The sequence below is a fragment of the Tinamus guttatus genome, unplaced genomic scaffold (genome assembly GCF_059628265.1).
Source record: "Tinamus guttatus ecotype Peru unplaced genomic scaffold, ASM5962826v1 Tinamus_guttatus_pri_ptg000218l, whole genome shotgun sequence".
Taxonomy (NCBI): domain Eukaryota; kingdom Metazoa; phylum Chordata; class Aves; order Tinamiformes; family Tinamidae; genus Tinamus; species Tinamus guttatus.
In genome coordinates this window covers 487872-508236 of record NW_028288752.1, presented here as the reverse complement: position 1 = coordinate 508236, position 20365 = coordinate 487872, and the positions used below count along the sequence as shown (strand labels likewise).

The following is a 20365-nucleotide window of genomic DNA, read 5'->3' as shown; positions in this document are numbered from 1 at the left end:
AGCAGAAGAGGGCCTTGACCCTGGGTCATTCACATGGAGGCGAAAGCTTTATGGTTTTATTACCAGCAATTCTGCTGATTACTCACACTTTTAAACTTGACCAGAGATTCTTGAGTTTCAGGAATTCTCCTGAAATCAGCTTTTCTGATTTTCATCCAGTTGCTGTATTTCATGAATTAGCCTTTTTTTCATAGAGTTCCCAAATACAAGGTAGTCCAGATACCATCACACTCAACATACTAGCTAGGAAGCCAGGTCTCTAGATATTGGAGTGGAGGCTTCTGTGTCACTCCTTCATCCACATTCAGCTCCAGACTGGGGACAGGGTAGTTTGCATCTATGTGAGTTGAGTTTCCATGTCCATGACATTTTTTTTTTCCCCAGAGACTTTCCTCTATGTTTTATCAATAAAGTCACTACATTCCCAACAAACATGCAACTGGTCCCAGTGGGTCTAAAATAACCTGCATAAATACACACAGTTATTTATTTAGAACTTGCTCCCCTGCCAAAATATTTATTCCATAGGCTCAGTTCGGTGGCATTAGTTCTGCTGCTCTCTGCTCAAAAAAATCATTTTTTTTTCTGGGCTTGTTAGGTTACCCCACAGGTTTGGGACTTGGCAGGATAACAACCCAATAGGCATCTTCAAAGGGTCAATGCAATTCGGAGCAATTTTACCGACATCAAAAGCTTGGCAGCGTGTCAGGAGGTGCTGGGCATGCCAGGCAGGCGCTGCGGGTGAGCAGGAGGGGCGCGCGCGGGCCCACATACCGTAACATGAGGCAGGAGGCAAGGGAGGCTCTACCGCGCTTTGTACACGCAGGCACGCGGGATTAAGCTAGAATTGACGGAACATCGCCACTTCAGCGTCTTGGCCACTTCTGAAATATTCAGCAGCTTAACAATGGGCGGGAATCCTACATCTTTTTTCTTTTTTTTTTTCCTCCATTGCCCAATGCATTTTTTTTAAATTGTGCTGAGGAATTTAGTAGGTGGGAGAATAGCCAAGCTTTCGCCTGTAGCCCTGATTGGTTTGCCACTGTGGTAAAGTGAAGTTTGTCTAACTCAGGGCCTGGGTTGCTCGCCCGTGAGGTGCGGAGGAGCCGCAGCCACCCGGTGTGTGCACGCAAGCACCGTTGTCCCCAGGCGCAGCTCTGCTTCTTCCCTGTGGGCCCGGGAAAGCCTCAGCGCGTCTCCTGTGACGGAGCAGGGCGAGGGGGAGGCGGGGGGGACGCTGAAGCCACGGCCCTGCGTGCCGCTGCCTTGGAAGTTTCCTTTTCCCCTTGGAGTGACAGCTGCGCATACCACAGGGGAGAACTTCGCTGCAGTGACCACGAGGAGAAGGGACGAACCCGCCAGGGCGAGGGGGAGCAGAGCCATGTGGCATTCAGCCGCTCCACTGAGGAGGCAGAGGCCAAGGAGAGCAGAGCTCGTGATGGCGGAAAGTGCCCCGTGCTAGGGAGCTCTGTTGGTTTTCCCAAAAGAGCAGGAGCTAGGAGGAAGATGGGGTTGAATGCACAGTGTTTGAACACAAAAGCTGCACCCGGGTTCCTCACCAGACACTCTACAGGCTGCATCCGTTCTCAAAAACAACTGTAAAGAGCAGCTCTGCTATTTGGAGATCACATTTTTGGGGGCGGGGGCATACCCAAGTATGGGCCAAGATAGGTTTTTCCTCTCTGCTGCAGAGATTAAATCATGGGATTTCCTCTTTTTTACCCTTGAGATATTTTTCATATGGATTTTAGGAATGGGCGCATAGTGGGATTTGATCTTTGAGTCATGAATCTGGCCTCTTCTTGAGGGTTGTTTGATGACGTGGGAGATGCACCGCATTTCTGTGGTGGGCCATCTCCTTGCCTTCATCTGACCTTTCCTGAAAAGTCAAATTGCTCTTGCAAGACTGAAGTAATAATTCAGAGCTTTGTCTTGCAAACTTCAGACACTTAAATGCACTTTAACAAGAATCTGACTACCTCTTGATTTTTTTCTTTATCTCAAATCCTTCTGTCCTATGATGCTGCCTACCTGTGTCTGTACCTGTGGGGGAAGCCATGGAAGAACCGTGCTCTTAGCTGGGCCATCACATCTCGCTGTCAACCATCCTCCACCTGGACCCCGCCGTCCTGTGTAATGCTTTGCTCTGAGAGGATGTTCTGAGATGAGTACTTGTATGATAAATGTGAGGCACTTACTGTCTTTTGGCCCAGCCCTGGTGCTACAGAGACACCACTGCTTCTGTAGCTGTGGAAGAAGGCTCAATGTGCTCCTCTGCTCTCTCGTCCCTTGTCCCTGAAGATTGCCTTATTGCAGTAGCAATTTGAGATGGGGTTTGTGGAGGGGCAGAGGTCTCAGCCTTTAGTTGTTTCCACTAGCAGTATGGGGCCCGTAGTGGAGATCTGGAGGCTGCTAGGTGATAATGGCAAGAGACAGCTATAGTGACAAGGGACAAAGTGTGTCATTGCTACAGATGAATGGGTGTTGTTAGCTTAAAAAAAAATGCTTTTCTATTCAATACGGTGTCTTTCTCTACCCCTAGCTTTGCATTCAGTATGTCTTTGAGGGCTAATTTGACCCCAATAAGCCTGTTTGCTTCCCTGATCTTTTGTGGAAGCTTAAAGGTAAATTAGTTGCCCTAATTCTGCTGTTTGTTGTCTGTGTGACTGATCACAGAAGTCTTCCCCACCTCTTGGGTTTAATTAGCTGTAATTTTGATTTATACCATTATTTGCATAGAAAGTACAACTGATCAGATCCTCACAGGAAACAGCAACCTGTAAACTTAAACAAAGAGGCTTTTGTGATTAATGGAAACGTTGATTAATCTCCTGTTTTGTTGGTAGTCTGCCGAGCAAAAAACTAAATTGTTCATTAACCTGGCCAAGCTGTAAGTGCCAGGATGGGCATGCCAAATACAGGTTGAGTGCCTGCAGGAGACCTTCCTAACATCTGCCCTTTCCTCTCCTTTGCAGATGATGCCAGCTCAGGAAAGGACAGCCAGCTGCCCGAAGGCTCCAACGGAGAATATGAAGATCATTCTGGGAAGCAATGGGGTAAGGGGACAGCATATGTTTTTTGGTTTTCCTCAGTTCCTGGTTCTGTGTCGTTCATCTAGAGCACATTGCTGTTGGAGGAGAGGAAAAGGCAGAGTGGCAGGAGTGAGTTCTTGATACACATGGTCGAATGATAAAGTGAGCCTGAGCTGAATGTGCCGGTGTGAATTTCCAAGGGTTCTTCTGCAAAATGCAGCCGGTGACCAGCTCTGGGGCCCTCTGCCATATATCCCAGCATGGTTCTCCCTAGCATTTGTTTTTCTGCACAGTCTCTTTCGTTTATCCTGTGCAGCTATTATGGCTTTCATAGACTCTCTATAAAAGGCATACTGACTTTTAGAGCAACATTTCCAAAAGCCTTCAGTGCAAGCACAACACTGTTTCCACTGAGAGCAAATGGGAGGTCTGACTTCACTTCAGGAGAATTAGCATTAGGCCAAAGCGGAGTGTTTTTGAAAATTGCTCTCTCCTTTAGACACCTGTGTGAACTTCCCTAAGTCCCAGGCTGTTCAAGCTTACAATTCTGATGCAGTTGCAGAGCTTTGGGGAACTGCTAAAATCTCACTTGGAACACATTCTGAGTCACTGCAAGGCTTGCAGATCCAAGCTTGGCCAAAGCACTCCTTTAAGGACAATAAGTTGTCGGGTTAATGCCAAACACATTTTGGCTTTTACTGACAGGACTGTGATGTGAGTTTATGACTCTGAGGGATGAGGCATAGCACTTCCATTTTGCTCTCACAGTGCATCTCTGCTTTTAGTTTATAATACAGAGATGGCTTTCTCCCACATTGGCCTCATAGCAGACATGGGGGTGGAACTTGCTAAGCTTCACCCGAAAAGTCTCCACCACCTAACCTGAGACCATTTTTGTCCAGGAGCTGCCAAAGAGGGAATCCGATGTGATGCGGTGTGGTCCATTCCACACCAAGGGAAGGGGCACTGTCATAATAACCTTGAATTACCGATTCATTTGAACTTGAGCTTGTTGTGGGCAAGGATGGTAAGCTCCACTCATTCTGGAAAAGGATGAAAACATTTTAGAGCAAAGAAAAAGTGGTTTTGGATAAACACCATGTCAGGAGCCCCCTAGTATAGATTCAGCAGCTACCAAGAGAATCTGACTTCTCTCCACCCTTACCATAGTGGAGATAGGAATAGATGTTGAATGCCATGCAGATGTGCTTCAGAGAGAGCTGGTGGTGATGACAGTACTAATAATGACAGTACTATGATAGGAGATGCATGTAAACTAAAATTATCAATGATTTTATGGGCAACATGGAGTCTCTGGGACTAATCCATACACCTTGAGGTATTTCCCAGAAGAGGAGACATTGAACTCCCTTCCCAGGTGTTCATGCCAGCTCTCAGGAACTGCTTCATTTCTTTTTCATTAGTCTGGAGAAATTGTCATGGTAAACAGCGTTTCAGCAAGAAACCCATACACATACTGTCTCTTTGTCCCCATCCACTTGTGTTTTCCCTTGCTCTTGTGTGTGGCTTAATTTATGCTCTACAAATGCATGGTTCATGTTTATGAAGCAAACGCCAAGTGATGTGGAGGAGAACAAGCATGGGAAGCCTAACTAACACAGAGGCACTTTGTAAAGGGCTTCTCTGGCATTTCAACAAGCAAACTTCTGTAAATGGTACAGATTTGGGGACAGACATTTACAAGTGCCAATTCAAAAGAGACTTTTTTCTGCCTCTCTCTCACAGTACTGCTTCTCTCTCTCCTTTGTGCTTGCTGGATCTCTTTCTCTCTCTTGTATGTGTTTCTCCCTTTTTTTAACTGGCCTTTCTAAACTTGTCCAATTCAGGCTTTTGTCAAGGAAACATTCAGAACTGTGTAAAAGGGATCTGTTTTCAACATCTTGCACACAGCCTGGAGTAGCTTTTGAGCCCACATAATTGCTTAACCTTCTTTAAACAGAAGAAAGAATGATAGAAAGAGCCAAAGGAGTTTAGCTTTACCTGCAGCTTGTTGGGTATCTGGGCAACATTGCAGGAGGGGTGAATGCAAAACTCCAGATGGATTTGTGGGAGCTGCAGTGGGAGGAAAAACAGAGCTGCTAAAGACATGCTTCTTGGGAGGAAAGATGCAGTTTCTATCTCACAATACCATTACTGAGCAAGGTGTCCAGATCCTTCTGAAAAACTGCTGTGGAATCAGGGAAGATGTAAGGGATGGCTCAGGTTAGAGTCGTTCAGTGATTTGACTCTTCACTCCATATGGGCTACGTAAGTGACCTTCCTATCCCCAACCTGCTCCAGGATGTGCTAACTCCAGCTCAGGAATCCCGTCGAGCAAGTGTCTACCCCTTCTTGGGCTTGCAGTTCGTGGTGTCTGACTAAATTATTGCCATATTATAGATTAGTTTTGACCTATTTCATGACTGATTCTTTGTGGGAGTCATCGAAAGGAGCAGGGGCTTAAGGTTTAGGACCAGAAGCCACTTTATTGAGCATCAGACCAAACTTAAATATTCTCCGAGTATGTGAGCATACACTGTCCACGCGCTTCCTCCCCCTGCGTCCAGCCAATTCCTTCCTATCGCTATCTGGGTCCAATCCTGCCAACGGACAACAGGTAACCAACCAGAGATCAGTGCGTCCAGCCTGTGTTTTAGGTTTCTCTATCTACTAATCTGTTATTCCTAACTTTTCACCGTTCCCACAGCTTCCCACAGTTTCTTACGGTTTCTCAGTTTCCCACAGTTCTTAACCTGCCATGCCACACTCCATTTCCACAATGGCAACCCTTTACCAACATGTGTCTCTCCCCTTAGACTTAAATTTTGTCACTTTGATGCTCTGAACAGGTACTCTGATGGGATTGTTTTTATCAGAAGGAGGCCTCCTCTGGATGATCTCCTCCTGTTGCAGGAGATCATCAAGAGGTTGCCCAGCCATTTCTACACTGCAGTCTGTGGCATGGGTTAGGATGTGACACTTGCTGCTCAGCTGTTGCCATGAGCTTTTCAGTGCCAGAATTTCTCCAGTTCATTAGATTGCACATGAAACCCTCTTTATGAAGGGCAGGGTATCCCTTCTGGAAAAAAAAAAAAGGAGTTTGAAATAACATGACATGGTTGGGACCCAAAATAACAAAGGAGTGGGGGAGGCTGCAGAGGTTGATAACTTCTCCAGCAGACAAGGACTCCAAAAAGGGGTATGCTATCAAGAGTCGCCTTCTGAGACAGTGTTGGACAAGGCCATGATGGAAGAGTGGCAGGGGGGCATGTTCATAGACCTCGGAGGGGCTGGCTGCTATTCCCTGGTGCTTGGCAAGAGGAAGCTGCAGACCAGCCTCCTCCATCCCTGCGTGATAAGAACAAGATTGAAGGAACAAGCAGTAAACCAAGGCATATACCGTGGGCAGAGGCCTGGCTGGCTGCATAGTGGGGGGCCTGCTATGCCATCCTGTAGCAAACCTTCCCAGGTCCTGAGCATGACCTCCTCAACTTGCTTTGAGGTGCTGTGGCTCTCTATAACCCATTGATGAAACCAGTGACTGATGGGCCTGGCCTAACCCAATCCCAAGTGCCATGGAGCAGTACACTCTTTACCTCTATTTTCCTTGTTTCCAAAGAAAAGGAGCAGGAAGGTTTTACTAGAGAGTGAGAAAATGCAGAGTGACTGGTCTTTGGGGCTGAAGAATAAAGACTATGGCAAGACACAAGATTCAGAAACTGTTGTGAAGTCACTAAGTGGTCTCTGCAAGGAAAGTGGCTTTGCCAAAATAAAAGGGAGGTGAATTTGGCAGCAGTATCCTGGATGCAGTGGGAGAGTGCCAAATGGGAGTCAGAAATGTCATTAATCTCAATGGGAGTCTGCTGTCAGAAGTGCCCCTGGACTGGCATTGCATAATTAAAGTAACTGTGGGAAATTTGTAATTTCTTTTGAGTTGTTCATTACAGGATCATATTAGACGAGCTTTTGCCTTGTAACAGATTGTGTTCTGTTGTTTTAACTGTCTTAAAAGCTATTGCAATTTTGTTCCTCTATATTGATTAATTAGACTGAGTCATGATTTTACAGGAAGGTGCTCTGCAGTGTGAGTAGAGCTGCCAGTGCACAGACGTGCCACCTCTCCTCCCTCTGGAAGTCTGACATAATCAGGGAGGAATTCATGTTCGGTGCAGTCAAGGGTAGAAATTCTACATTTTGCCAGGTGGTGAGCTGCATTTCTCTTGTGTTCCCTGTTACTGCTGTCAGAAATTTTTGTGATTTCCTTGGTCAGGAAAGATGCAATCAGAATACCTGACTCCAACCACCAGCAGCTAGTGACCTTTTGAGTTCTCATTAAAGCCAGAGAGAACTAAGGAGGCAAAACACCTCAGAAAATTATGCTTCAGGTGACCAGGAAAAAAAAATTGCTCAGCCCTGTGGGAGTCTGAGATGTCTCCCTAGGTCTTGGCTAAAGGCTTGTATTTATGACATGGAATATGGTAATAATTAGAATGCGATTATGGGGCCACATTTTGCCTTCAGCTACAGTAGTGTGATTTTGGTAGTATTCTGTGAGATGATCTGACTTGGTTGCCTTAAGGACATGGAGGAATTCCAAATTCGTATTCTGCAAAAGGCTAGTATGGTGGTCATAGGTCATAGCAGTCCTCTCAGACATGCAAGGTTGGTTTGTTCTTCCTTTCTCAGGAAATCAGTCTGAGCCCAGTGCATGAGATGCAGTGATACATGGGTATGTCTGACGTTGCTGGGTGCCTCACCAGGAAATCTGGCCATAGCACGTGACAGCAGCGTCCCCTTTGCATGCCTGGTGCTCCCCACCGTGTTTCACCTCCGTATTTCATGCCTTTTGCAGCCCGGCCCCGGTTCACGCAGCCTGCCAAGATGAGACGGAGGGTGATCGCCCGTCCTGTCGGGAGCTCCATCCGCCTGAAGTGTGTGGCCAGTGGGAACCCCCGGCCTGACATCACATGGCTAAAGGACAATAAGCCCCTCACGCCCCAAGAGATTGGGGAGAACAAGAAGAAGAAGTGGACGCTGAACCTGAAGAACCTAAAGCCAGAGGACAGTGGCAAATATACTTGCCGAGTGTTCAACAAAGTTGGAGAAATTAATGCAACCTACAAAGTTGAAGTAATCCGTAAGTGCGGGTTCTGGCATGGGAGCGTGGGGAGGGAGCTGTGGCAAGGGAGCTAAATGAGTAAGAGAGCGTGGTAGTGACTATACAGTGCCAAAAACTGGACACAGATATGGGGGAGTGCTACAGACATTGGTGGGGACAGTAAAAAACATTATTGAGGATCTAGAGTAGGGCTAGACCTGGGCTGGACTGAGTAGGATCCTGAATAATACAATGTAGTTGTCTGAAATGAAGAGAGAGACTGAGCGCATGGTCATGTGCAAGGCCGCATTCATGGCAAACCTTCATGGTTGCCCAGTTCAGACTCATGTCACGGCTCGAGTGACACTTTAAGGACAAACTGAGAACCAGCTGCTCAGTCCTCGAAGGTACCTAAGAGAGGGGTGGAAATATTTGGAGTGGCCCAGATTACTCTATCAGAGTGGATGAAACCAATCAATGAAAAATTTCAGATAGATATCTGTCAGAAGAGATCCACTCACTAAAGAAGTCTTCCAAGGGACTTAGTAGAAATGTAATGACTGGAGTCATCAGCCAGACAAGGCTTTAGGGACAGATTTTAAAAGGCATTTATACATCTGAAGATGCAGGTGGGTACAAATGGGCTACTGCAAAAATCCCACTTGGCTGCCATCTGATGCCAACATAACTTTAAAATCTGGCCCTTAGAACATGAGCTATGGAGGATTATCCTGCTCTGCAGTGGGGTAAAGTAAATTGCTCTCCTTAGTGTCTAACTTTCCTGATTCTGGCACTCTAATCTCCTGCTTCCTCTATTATTACTGAAGATAATTACCCTCAGAAAGCTACCTAAGCCTAGCAGAGAAGAGTGGCTACTCTTAAATCATAGTGTTTTGCCCATTACATCATTGTGAGTTGTCATGGAAATGACTCTGAAGCAGCCAACTGAAGAAAGAGGAGAAGATGGGCTGAGTTGGGGGAAGATCGAATATCCTTCATTACTGAGGAGCAGGAGCGTAAGGGCTGCTACCTGCCACATGGAAAGTGCGTTGTAGCTCTTTCTGTGCATGCATTTAACCATGAGAAAGTTTATCCCAGTGTGAAAGACCTTTCTTAAAGGTAAAGATCTGTTCTCTGATAAGTCCTTTCTCTAGAATAACAGGAATTAAAAGCACATGTGGGGAGCTCCACTGGGCTCCAAATCCACAAACCTGCTGGACATCTGGGATTGATAAAGATGCAGCTGTGTGGAGACAGTAAAAACATGTGTTTACACTAAAACCAGGAGCAGAGACAGGGAAATGAATCAAGCCCCATCCTAATGGCAGCTGTGGCATTTTCACTTCATCAAAACCAGACAGCACCAGGAACAAACCCTTTTCTGTGTCCCTGTTTATCTTGGTTTTTATCAACTTAAAGATGTGTGTAACCTTTGTTTTCATTAGCTTTTGCTGGCTAGGAGTGAAAACAGTAACCAAAGCTGGAACCAGAACCAAGTAGATAAGAGCATTAAGTAGTTTTCAGACATGTTTCTATTTTTAACATGGTTCTGTAGAGCGTTTCAGGTTTTATTCAATTTCCTCCCCTTCCATTTTTTTTCCCCCAAGCCTCCACTCTTAAGTCTAACCTGCTTATCTGAGTCTTAGTCTCCCCAGCTGTGATTCCTGCTCGTGGTCTTTCGGCACAGTCTGCGGAGAACAATGTGGTATTTCTGCTGCTCCAGCAGCGTTTCCCCAAGCACATCTTAAAAGCCTGCATTATTGATTGATAGCATCCTGACTGCTAAAAGAAGGTCCATTGTTCCTTTTCTCTCACCTCCAAGACGGTGGTGGTGGCAGCTGTGTTGTTACATGCTCGATCCTGCAGCGTTTGCTGTCAGAAGAGGCTGATCATTGCCAGCAGTTTCCGCACGCTGTTCTCCCGTAATTTCACTTCCTGCACTACTTGCAGTACCTCCCATCCCACTAATTTTGCTGATGCTCATGGTCAGAAAGATCCTAGTTCCTCAGAAATGGGAGATATATTGTATTTTTCCTTTGACTTTACATGAGGTAGCACAACCCACGGCTTGCCATCATGCTGGGAAGGATGGTCTCATGAACATACAGAACCCCTCATGTTTGATGTTCTCTCTCACCATCTTGTTTCCTTCACCAGCTGACACTGAAGCAAGATTTACATGGGAAAGGGAAGGTTTTCTTATTGGGTAAACTATGAGGAGCTGCAGTGGTTCTAATGTGGACTTTCTGTAGATACACATTCGTAAACAACCCGTAATTGGTTCATATTAGAAGTAGGAAGATTCGGGTTAGACATGAGAAGACTTGCTAAGGCTCAAGGCAGTGGAGGAGTTGTCTGGAGAGGTGGTAGAGCCTCTACCTTAGAGGCTGTGGCAGAGGCTGGACAAATTTTTATTTATTTAGAAAACATTTTGAGAGATCTCAACCTGCCTTGGACTGGATGTTTTTCCACATCCCTTCTATGCTTTGTTCCTATGTTTGTGCAATGGTGAGTTAATCAGGTTGGACATCGCATGTTTTTCCATGGAGCTGCCTGTGTTTTTGTGCAGAGAGGACGAGGTCCAAGCCCATCCTGACGGGGACGCATCCTGTCAACACAACGGTAGACTATGGCGGGACCACATCCTTCCAGTGCAAAGTCCGCAGCGATGTCAAACCTGTCATCCAGTGGCTGAAGAGGGTAGAGTACGGCACGGAGAGCAAGTACAACTCCACCATTGACGTCGGGGGCCAGAAGTTTGTTGTGCTGCCCACAGGAGAGGTCTGGTCCCGTCCCGACGGCTCTTACCTGAACAAACTGATGATTACTCGAGCCAAGGAAGAGGATGCAGGAATGTACATTTGCCTGGGGGCAAACACCATGGGCTACAGCTTTCGCAGTGCTTTTCTAACAGTCCTGCCAGGTGAGTTGTTCCTTTTTCCCCAAGGAACCCAAGCTCTGCATTGTGGTATTCATTAATGCAACTGCTGTTGCCCATCCTCACCTCATTGGGCTCCATGGGCCCCTGTGATGCAGTGTTGACAGACTAGCCTGGTTCTGTTAAGTGAAGGACCATATACTACTGCCAGTTTGTGCTTGCTGGTAGTTCTTCTTCCTTCTCCGTGGGGAGTAATGATTCCAGATTTCCAAAGGTGAAATAAAATCAGCTTGAAAATACAGAAATTGGAGCTGGGAGATCATACTGCAGTTGCAGGCTCTAGAGAGAGGAACTGGATAGCTGCTGAGTTTGCAGCCCCCTTGCCTTAGTTTTCTCCTTTCTTTTGCTTTTATTTGTATTGCCCTTCTGGTGAAAGAAAACAATGAAATAGACCCATAAAATGAGCGAAGAATGAAAACTGTCCCAGTCACATGGAAAGGAAAAGAGCTGGTGCAAAAGAGAGACAGATTGGTTAGTTAAATTCTTACCCAGTGCTGGGCCGGGAGCCATTGTGCCAAACTCACAGCTGCGTCCCACCCCCGGCCTTAGAGCTGTGACCAGCTGAGGCTACACCATGTACCCCAGGCATACCCTCCTTGCTTTGCAACTTACTCCTTTGCTTCCTCAGAGTGCACTTCTGCTTCTGTATATAATTTTTTTTATTAAAATGGTATCTCCTTTTTCCTCCTTTTGCCATGTGCATCTAGCACTAGATCTACCATGTTAGTAAAATCAATCTTACCACTTTTTCTTCCTTCTACCACTACAAGGCTAACACAGCTAAGAATGTGCAAGAGCTGGAGCCAGGATTCTAACACTTTAGCTATCAGGTATAATGGGGTATCTCCAGTCCAGACAACAAAGAGAGACAGAGACCTTTAACCCCCCCCCCCCCAGACTCTTAGGACCAGTTTTCTGTGCACTTAATGGGGAAAATTCTCATGACTCCAGTAACTAAGGCAGCATTGCTACTTCTGTATGCTGAGTGCCATATTGGCATCTCGGTAGTCACTGGGAGTCATTATCTCAAATTTAAACACCAACAGCAAGTTCCCAAGTAAGAGAAAAATCTGGATGCAGCTTTGGTTCCTTCTTCGGCATAACTTGGATTTGGGGAATAAACTCTGACTAGAAAGCATGTCACTCCTAAGGATAAGCTGTGTGGGTGAGATGTAATTTGAAGCCACTGGGAGTTTCCAAAATGGAAGAGTCTGATCCAGCTCCCACTGAAATCAGTGGGAGACTTTCCATTGATTTAAATGGGAATATAATGAGGCCTCATACCAAAACCAGAGCTTGCAGCCCTGTTGTCATTGGCAGTGATGGAGAAGGAGAACCCAGCTTGCTCTCAGAGGCAAAGATGTGGTTGTGAGGCCATGAGTTAGAAAAACATAGTTCTGCTTGTAAGTGTACCAGATTTGACATAGGCAGCTCAGAAAAACAGCACGGACGATTATCAAAATGTCAGGCTTTCATTTCAGCCCAGCAGAGGCTTTCTGCCAACCAACATGAAGAGTGTTGTTTTCATGGTCAACTGATGGGTCAGTTCCCTCATCCTGCCTTCTCTTCAAGGGGGAACTGGATCAGACGACCTCCAGAGTCCCCTTCCAGCCTGCATTATTTCTGTGATTTCCAGTCTTTGTGGATCAAAGTTTTGTCTCTTGAGGTCAACAGCATAGTTCTCTCTGACTTCAAAAGGACCACATGGTATATTTAATATTTCAAACAAGCCGTAGTTGTCAAGGGGAGAAAAAGACAGCAGTGTCTTAAGGACGTTTATCATAGATATGCCTGCTGGAGGCTAATGGGGCAGCTCTTGTTCTGTGTCTTCCAAGCTGGACATCAAAGCCCGCTCTACTGTGGAGTGAGGCTCTTAGCAGACCATCTCTTGGGGTGGCTTTAGTGAAGATGTTAAAAAATGGATAATAAATTTAAAAAATAATATATTTTTTAAAAGTTTTTGTTTTGTTTTCACTCCCAGGAGCACCACACCCAGAGAAAATGAGCCATTTTGGTAACACAGTTACCAAAGGTAACTACCTTTAATTAACCCTTTCCATCTTCCCCTCTTCTTGCCGCGCAGATCCCAAGCCTCCGAGCGCTCCCGTGCCGCCCTCCTCGGCCAGCAGCCTACCCTGGCCCGTCATCATCGGCATCCCGGCCGGAGCCGTCTTCATCTTCGGGACGATCCTGCTGTGGCTTTGCCAGACCAAGAAGAAGCCGTGCTCCCCGCCGGCCGCGGCGCCCGCGCACCGGCCGCAGCCCCGCGACCGCATCTGCGTGCCGCAGGTGCCCGACAAGGACTGCATCTCCTCCATCAACTATGAGGAATACGTGGCCCAGCAGCAGCACCTGCTGTCCCAAGGACCGGCCCTCGCCCCGGCCATGGCGCCCAAAATGTACCCAAAGATTTACACGGACATCCACACCCACACCCACTCGCACGTGGAGGGCAAGGTCCACCAGCACCAGCACATCCAGTACCAGTGCTAAGCGTGCGCCCGCGGACAGCAGCTCGCCCTGGGCTTTTCCTCTTGGTACCTCAGAAGAGACTGCTCCGAGTCAGCTCGCACTGCCAGCAACGGGCAAAGCCGACGGAAAAGATTATATATATATAGTTTTAAATATATATATACATATATATATAATTGTATATGCGTGTGTGTATGTGTGTGTATATATATGTGTATATATCTATATCTATCTATATAAATATATATATAATAGAGACAGAGAGAAAAGAGATTTTTTTTAATTATCGCCATCAGGATGTAGCCGAAGAATGATGAAGGAGCTCCAGGTCTCAGCAGCAAGGCAGCCCCACCAGACAGCGCAGCCATCACCACGCAGGTGATGCAGGGACATGAGCCATCACCTCCTTCCTTGTGTTGCAGCATGGAAGGTATGAGGAGACCAAGGTGCTTTTTCAGGTGGGCCCTGCACCTGCTGAACATCAGGAGCCTCCCCAGAAAGTCACTCGCTTGGGTGGGAGGTCACCAGCCCTTGGAGCACACAGGGAGTCTTCTCCTTCGGAGTGACTCGAGCCTTCAAGTGCCTGAGAGTTAGTGCTGAAGCACCAGGAGATGCAATCAACTCACCTCCTCCAGAAGGAAAAAAATCACCTGAGAGTTTCTGGAAAAAAGGAATTTCCACTCGAGACATGAAATGCCGAAGAGAAGAGCAGTTCTGAAATGTCATGTCTGAAATGATAACTGAGCTGGTTGGGCCGATTTCTGCAGGTTGAAGGTGTCGTGTTGCCAGCATGGTGGGGACTGAAGATCAACATGCAAGTGCTGCTCTCCCCACTCAGTGCCACTGCCTGGAGAAGGGAAGGATGGGAAGAAGGACGTTGTACAGAACACCTTTATATTTATATTTAAGAAATAATAATAATTAATAATAATAATTGAACTGCTGATGGTCAAGAAAGTAGAACGTGCTGTCCTTCTCTGATGGCTTATAGTGACAAGCTACTGGATTTTTTTTATGTCAATGCAAACTAAGTGAAAACAATAGATTAAAGGAGAAAAAGCAAGAGAGTAAAACAATAATCTTGTAGGGAAAAATGAATCTGAGAAATGTGCACCTAAGTTGTGTGTGGTTCCTCCCCCCTCCCTCCAGATAACATTTGAAAAAGAGACCGTTTCAATTCAGTGCAAACAGCAGTGAAAACAAAAAACAGAGAATATTTTAAAAAGGATCATATTAAAAACCTAGAATGGACTGGAAGTGGATCCGATTGCAAATATAAAACCTTTGTAATTCTATATAGAGTTTAAACAGAAGTCGTGTATATTTAATTTATTTTGTTAAACAAGAAAAAAAAGTATGATATTTTCCTCAAAGCAGGCATTTCTATACGTATTTTTGATCAAAGAAAATAAAGATTTTTTTTTTCAGGTTCTATAGCTGCCATGCTCAGCACAGGCTCCCCTTAACGTGGAGCGCTTTGGCTCGACGTGGGGGCCCGCGGGCAACGTGCCTTTCCACACTGGCCACGTGTGAGCCCCTGCTGGCCACGTGTGAGCCCCTGCCAGCGGTGCAGGGCCTGCTGGTGCCGGCCTTGCCGTGAGAAACAGCATTTGCGAGCCCGTGAAACGAGCGGGGGGCTCAGGAGGTCAAAATCTGCAGTGGGGTGAGTCCCCAGAGCTCCCGCTTTCCGTCTTCTCCGCCTCCCCATTCCCAAGTCCTTTATATCCGTCTCCAGCATCTCCCTGTGTTGCTGCAGGCCTCGCTGGCAGTAGCCAAGGTGCTTCAGGGGCACCTGGACTTGGGAAAGGGACGAGGAGGATGGGGGAGACCTTCACACTCACATGGAGCTTGATAAAGTAGTGGGAAATCCGTGTGTCCCTCAGAGTAGTTTTCAAGTTAATAGTTAAAAAACCTCATCGCACGTGTGTTTTGGAGAGCGGAGGGGTCGGTTAGGCTTTGCTAACACAAATTTATCGAGTCTGTACAAGCGAAGTTCAGAGCATGGGTATCTGCCCACATCCCCACATCTTCAGGGCAGCTTAAATACGAGCCCTGAAGGCTGCGGATACAGGGCAGGAGTTAGGCGGGAGTCCTTAATGGCTGTAGCATGTTGAGCCATCTAATGCAAAAAGAAAATGCCTTCCTGCACTAAATTCATCCCCTTGTTTCAAGGAGTCAAAAAGCTGATGTTTCCCCAAAAACTACAGCCACTTCCCATATCTCCTGGCCATGCTGCCCTTGGTCCTGCACGTTGCAGCGCTGCCCGGGGCACGGCAGGAGACAACGTTCATCTCTGGGGTGGTTAGAAGAAGAAATCCTGTCTATCCTACGTAGCCATGCCAAGGGCGATGCTCTTCACCAGTGCCTTCTACCTGCTGTAGTCCAGGAGCTTTTTTTTCCATATATGTGTGTATATATATATGTATATACAAATATGCATATATATGTATGTGCCAGACTCTGTTACAGAAGGCAGTTGTACTTCTAAAGACATGTGGCTTCAAGGATCAAAGGAAATTTGGGCTTAAAACTCACCACCTTTGTTTATTTTATTTGCATTGCAGATCAAACATGGCCTTATATGTCAACTTGTGCGTGGCATTTTTTTAAACTTTGTACGGACAATCTTTGTACTGTCAGCCCTTTTAAACTGAGAACTTTTATCAGCCATTTGCAAATAAAAAGTGTCATTTTCGTTTTCCGTCGGTGGTAAATACGGTGACTGAACACATCAAAAAGACAGCCGGCTGCAGAGTGCTTGTCAGCGTGGAAATTAGAAAGGAATAAAAGCCTGGGATTAGGTTAGGAGAGGGTAGAGCTATGTAAACATGGTGTGTTTTAAAAGCAGGCTGTGTCTGCGTGCATTAGGAACACCTGCAGGTATCCCAACACAGAGCACCCTTAAAGCACCTTTTGCACCACATTGTGGTCTCCTTGTGCTCTGAATCTAGCAGAGGCACTTTTTTTTTTTTAATGGTTTGGAAATTTTTCTTTTTTTTAGTGAATCGGGGCTATTTCTGCTGCCTTTGTCTCTAGAGGCAAGTTGTCTCTAGAGGCTAGAGTTGCACCATGAGCCCAGTGGTGCAGATTTGGGTACAGAGTGGAGCCCAGCACCTCCAACCCGCAGGACTGCAGACAGAGGTATCTCACTGCTTGTCCCAGCTTTCAAGCTGGGACAGTTTTAAGTTCAGAAAAGCCACAGTTTGATCTAGGAGTCCCAGAGGACACGTAGCAGTGGGCGAAATTTGGGAGGTGATCAGAGTTTGATGGGGAACTATTTACCATATGGCTTTGCTGCTTTCTCCCTGGGCATCACCTCTCCTACATGGGGGGATTTGATATGGTCCTCTAGATATCCTGAACTCAGTGGTTACGTTATAAACTTTTCAGTCTGTTGCAATGCTTGGAGATGCCTATGGAAAAAATCTCCATGATGCCCATTGGGAAAATAGTCTCACACACCAAGTCATTGCAAGGTTTCTTTCGATCTTTGCTCTGGCTGGCCCATGGGAAGAGAAAGATGTGACAGGAACTAATGGCCAATACTGGAGGACGCTGCCCAGAGAGGATGTGGAGGCGCCATCCTTGGAGTTATTCCAAAACTGTCTGGACAGGGTCCTGAACAACATGCTCTAGGTGACCCTGTCAGAGCGGATGATCTCCAGAGGTCCCCTCCAACCTCAACTGTGATTCTGAGAGTATGAAGACAGACACATTAAATGGGAAATAGAACTTGTTTAGGGAGGAACTGTCAAGTGAAGGGGTAGACGCCACATCCCTCAAGTCTTCAAATCAAGACTGGGTGCTTTGTGGAAAGGGTGCATTGGTCACATGCAACATGTTGGGCAAGCTGCTAGGACAAAGGAGATCGCTCAAGACACATGGGCACAGCTGGTGGTCCCTTGGGCCCTAAAGAAATCGAGTTCAGCAGCAGCAGCAGGAAGAGCTCGAGGAACTGCTCTCAAACTGGGCACATGCACCGCATGCTACCAGCAATACCTGGCACACCACAGTCCTCGGTTCGGCTGCGCACTCAGCCTGCCTGATTTTGCCACCTTCCAGGCTCTCAGTATGCAATTTCAGCACTTTCTAGATTACTGCTAAAGCAATGGTATTATTTATGTAAACTGGAGCTGTTAAAACTGACTTTTACTGGGTCTGCAAATAACTCGTTGTATAAACAGCAGTTTAGCCATGTGTGTACATCCATCCCACGCATGTTATCATTTCGGATAGTCTTACTGGAGCTGCAGAAGTTCGTTTCACCCATCTGAATGTGAGTTCGAGGACTGTAAAGGCTTTACATACAAAGTCAAGCATAAACACATGTGGTGGATGGGCTGTTGCTCACACTGGCGAGGCTGCAATCCATCTTTTCCCCATACACACCAGGCCTGGCAAGGACAACTTAGGAGCAGAGCTGAGTAGAGTCTGAGTTCTTAAAAACTTGCGACTAAATGCAAATTAAAAAAAAAAAAAAGTGTAGGTGAAAATAGGAAGTCATATCTAATAAAAAGCATATTTAAAATAATAGTGTTACACTGATTGTTGTGGCACGTACATACTTTCTTTACAGAGCAGTATCTGGAGGAAGGAGGATGCCCGTCCGGTATTTTGTGCTTAGCCCAGGCGTCCTCATGTGCATTTATCTGCTTCAGGTCCATGAGAGCAATGTATGGTGCAGCGACCTTTATCTGTGCTTATTTTAGCTTTTTCTTTTTCCTTCCACCCTCTGCCAGTGTCAGTTATAATCAGGATTTACCATAGCCCACAGGGTACATGAACACCAGCAAAGCAACCAATACTCTTTCCTCATTTTCACTAAGCAAGTCCAGTCTGAAGATTTCTACCATCTGAGCTGATCCCTCCTTTGGGGAGAGGAGTAATAAATAATGCTTTGGAGCAGGCTTCAAAATGCTTTTTTAAAAACTTTCCTTTGATCTGAGTAATTAAAGAGTCGAGCTGCTGTTCCTGAGCACTTTCTGATGGAATTACATGAGTTAACACAGTGCTTCATTTGTATGTCATTAAGCACGATGTTTTATTCCTGCTGCTCAAAAAATTAGTGCCTAAATATGCCCTGTATCCCCATCAAGAGGCAGCGTTAGTGTGAGTGAGGTGGTTATAGCAGTTTGCTTCCATCCCAAGTTACCATCACGTGCGAATGCCACTTAACATCGTTCGGCCCTTTCCTGATGCCCTTCTGCAGTCGCTCTTTGCAATCATTTAACAACGCACTGAAGCGAGGATAAGTTGTACAACAACGTTAAGCAAAAATGGCATTTCTTTTAAAACAAGGCTTTTTTAAAAAAATAAAAAGTTTGTTACAAGTGTGGTTCTAGAAAGGCCATGGCTTCGCAGCGATCTGTCATTTTGACATTTTTATGGCGTTTTTATTGCCCCTGGCTCATTTCCATACTAAAGAGAACATTTGTAACACTCCTCGCGCGCGCTGCTCTGCTCGGAGCCGCGCGCTCGCCGCGCTGGTGCGGCCGCCGCCGCGCTCGGCAGTGCTCCTGGCAGGCGGTCACCCTGCTCCCGCAGCGTGTTTGCTCACAGGGAAGGAAGAAGAAGCATCTCCCGAAACGAACGGCTACTGCTGCCGCATCCTCGCTCTGCTGCAGAGCTGCAAGGGAAGCTTGCTCCTTTGCTGCTGCAAAAATAAAATATTTCATGGTAATGCCTCCATTAGTGCTGCTTGGGACAGGCAGCGGACATGAGAAGCAGGGTTGTGGCTGTTAAAAAGGAACCTCTCAACGAGAGCGAATGCAGCTCGGATCCCCAACCATCCCAGCTGTGTTAGTGCACACACAGAGGGACTGACCCAAGCTCAAGGAGTATTAACCGCGCTGTCCAAAATTCCCACCTAAACAAAGCCTGTTGAGGTTTCCTTCTCACAAGTAATGTTAGGGTTTCAGGCTGAAGGATAGGCAACTTATGTCTTGTGCTGCCTCTTTGGGGCAAATCCAGGTGAGATGGGGGCAAACACTGCCCCTGCCCATGGTCCAATGAAAGCAGAGGTTTCTTCTGCTTGACATCAGCGGACACAATTTGGTGTTTCTCTGAAACTTTCTTCCAATTCTCTTTGCACAGTAGCTGCTTCTTGTAAGCAGAACTAGTGGTGGAGCCAATGTACTGGAGCTGGCTCTACTCCAGCGTCGAGTTCAACGGAAAGCACAATTCATGTGTTTTTCTATTCGGGGCTTTCATTTAGCCCTGTTCCTCCCCAAAGGTGGTGTAAAAGCCATTGCTGGAGGTGGAACTGTTTCCCCAGGCCACTGGATGAGACCATCATAGTGGTTTTGGTTCAGCTCAGCCTCATGGAAGTTAGTGGGAGTTTTATGCTGAACTTCTTTGGAGAATAACTCATTTGTCTTAAGAAACTAGCAGCTTTCTGACAACTGTTGTCATCAGCAGTGAAAAATGGCTTTCTTTTTTTTTGTCTGGATAAGTATGTGCAAGAGAAGTACAAGAGGAAACTTTCCTTTGAACCAGTCTGGAAGGGCTGTGCAAGTCATGTCAACAGCAAACATTTGTCCTACAGCTACTACAGAAAGTCAGCTGTGTCTGGATTCCAGCTTATGTATTTCCAGCATTTGGAAGCTTTTACCTTTATTCTTTACAATGCTGGGAAAAGATCATAATAAATAATTCACATTTCAAGTATCATTAAAAGGAAGTGTTACAAAGAAGGTTAAATTTGTTTAATAAGCACTGGTAAGTCCCTCCAGGAGTATCAGGCAATGAATGATAGACAGTATTTTGGCAGGAAAGTGAAGTGGCTGCTTCCAACAATTATGGATGATCAGAAAGTTTAGGAAATAA

General features: G+C 46.2%; 1 protein-coding gene across 1 annotated transcript in view; it reads left to right on the top strand.

The window, feature by feature from the left end:
• The window catches only part of FGFRL1 (fibroblast growth factor receptor like 1), a 135463-nt gene extending 121494 nt beyond the window's left edge, over positions 1 to 13969 (top strand). Inside the window, exons 4-7 of the mRNA XM_088524948.1 lie at positions 2976 to 3056; positions 7885 to 8169; positions 10700 to 11053; positions 13152 to 13969. Of these exons, the coding sequence (XP_088381074.1) occupies positions 2976 to 3056; positions 7885 to 8169; positions 10700 to 11053; positions 13152 to 13561 (1130 nt within the window). The 3' untranslated portion in view covers positions 13562 to 13969. The remainder of the gene's footprint in view (positions 1 to 2975; positions 3057 to 7884; positions 8170 to 10699; positions 11054 to 13151) is intronic.
• Positions 13970 to 20365: the final 6396 nt, after the last annotated feature.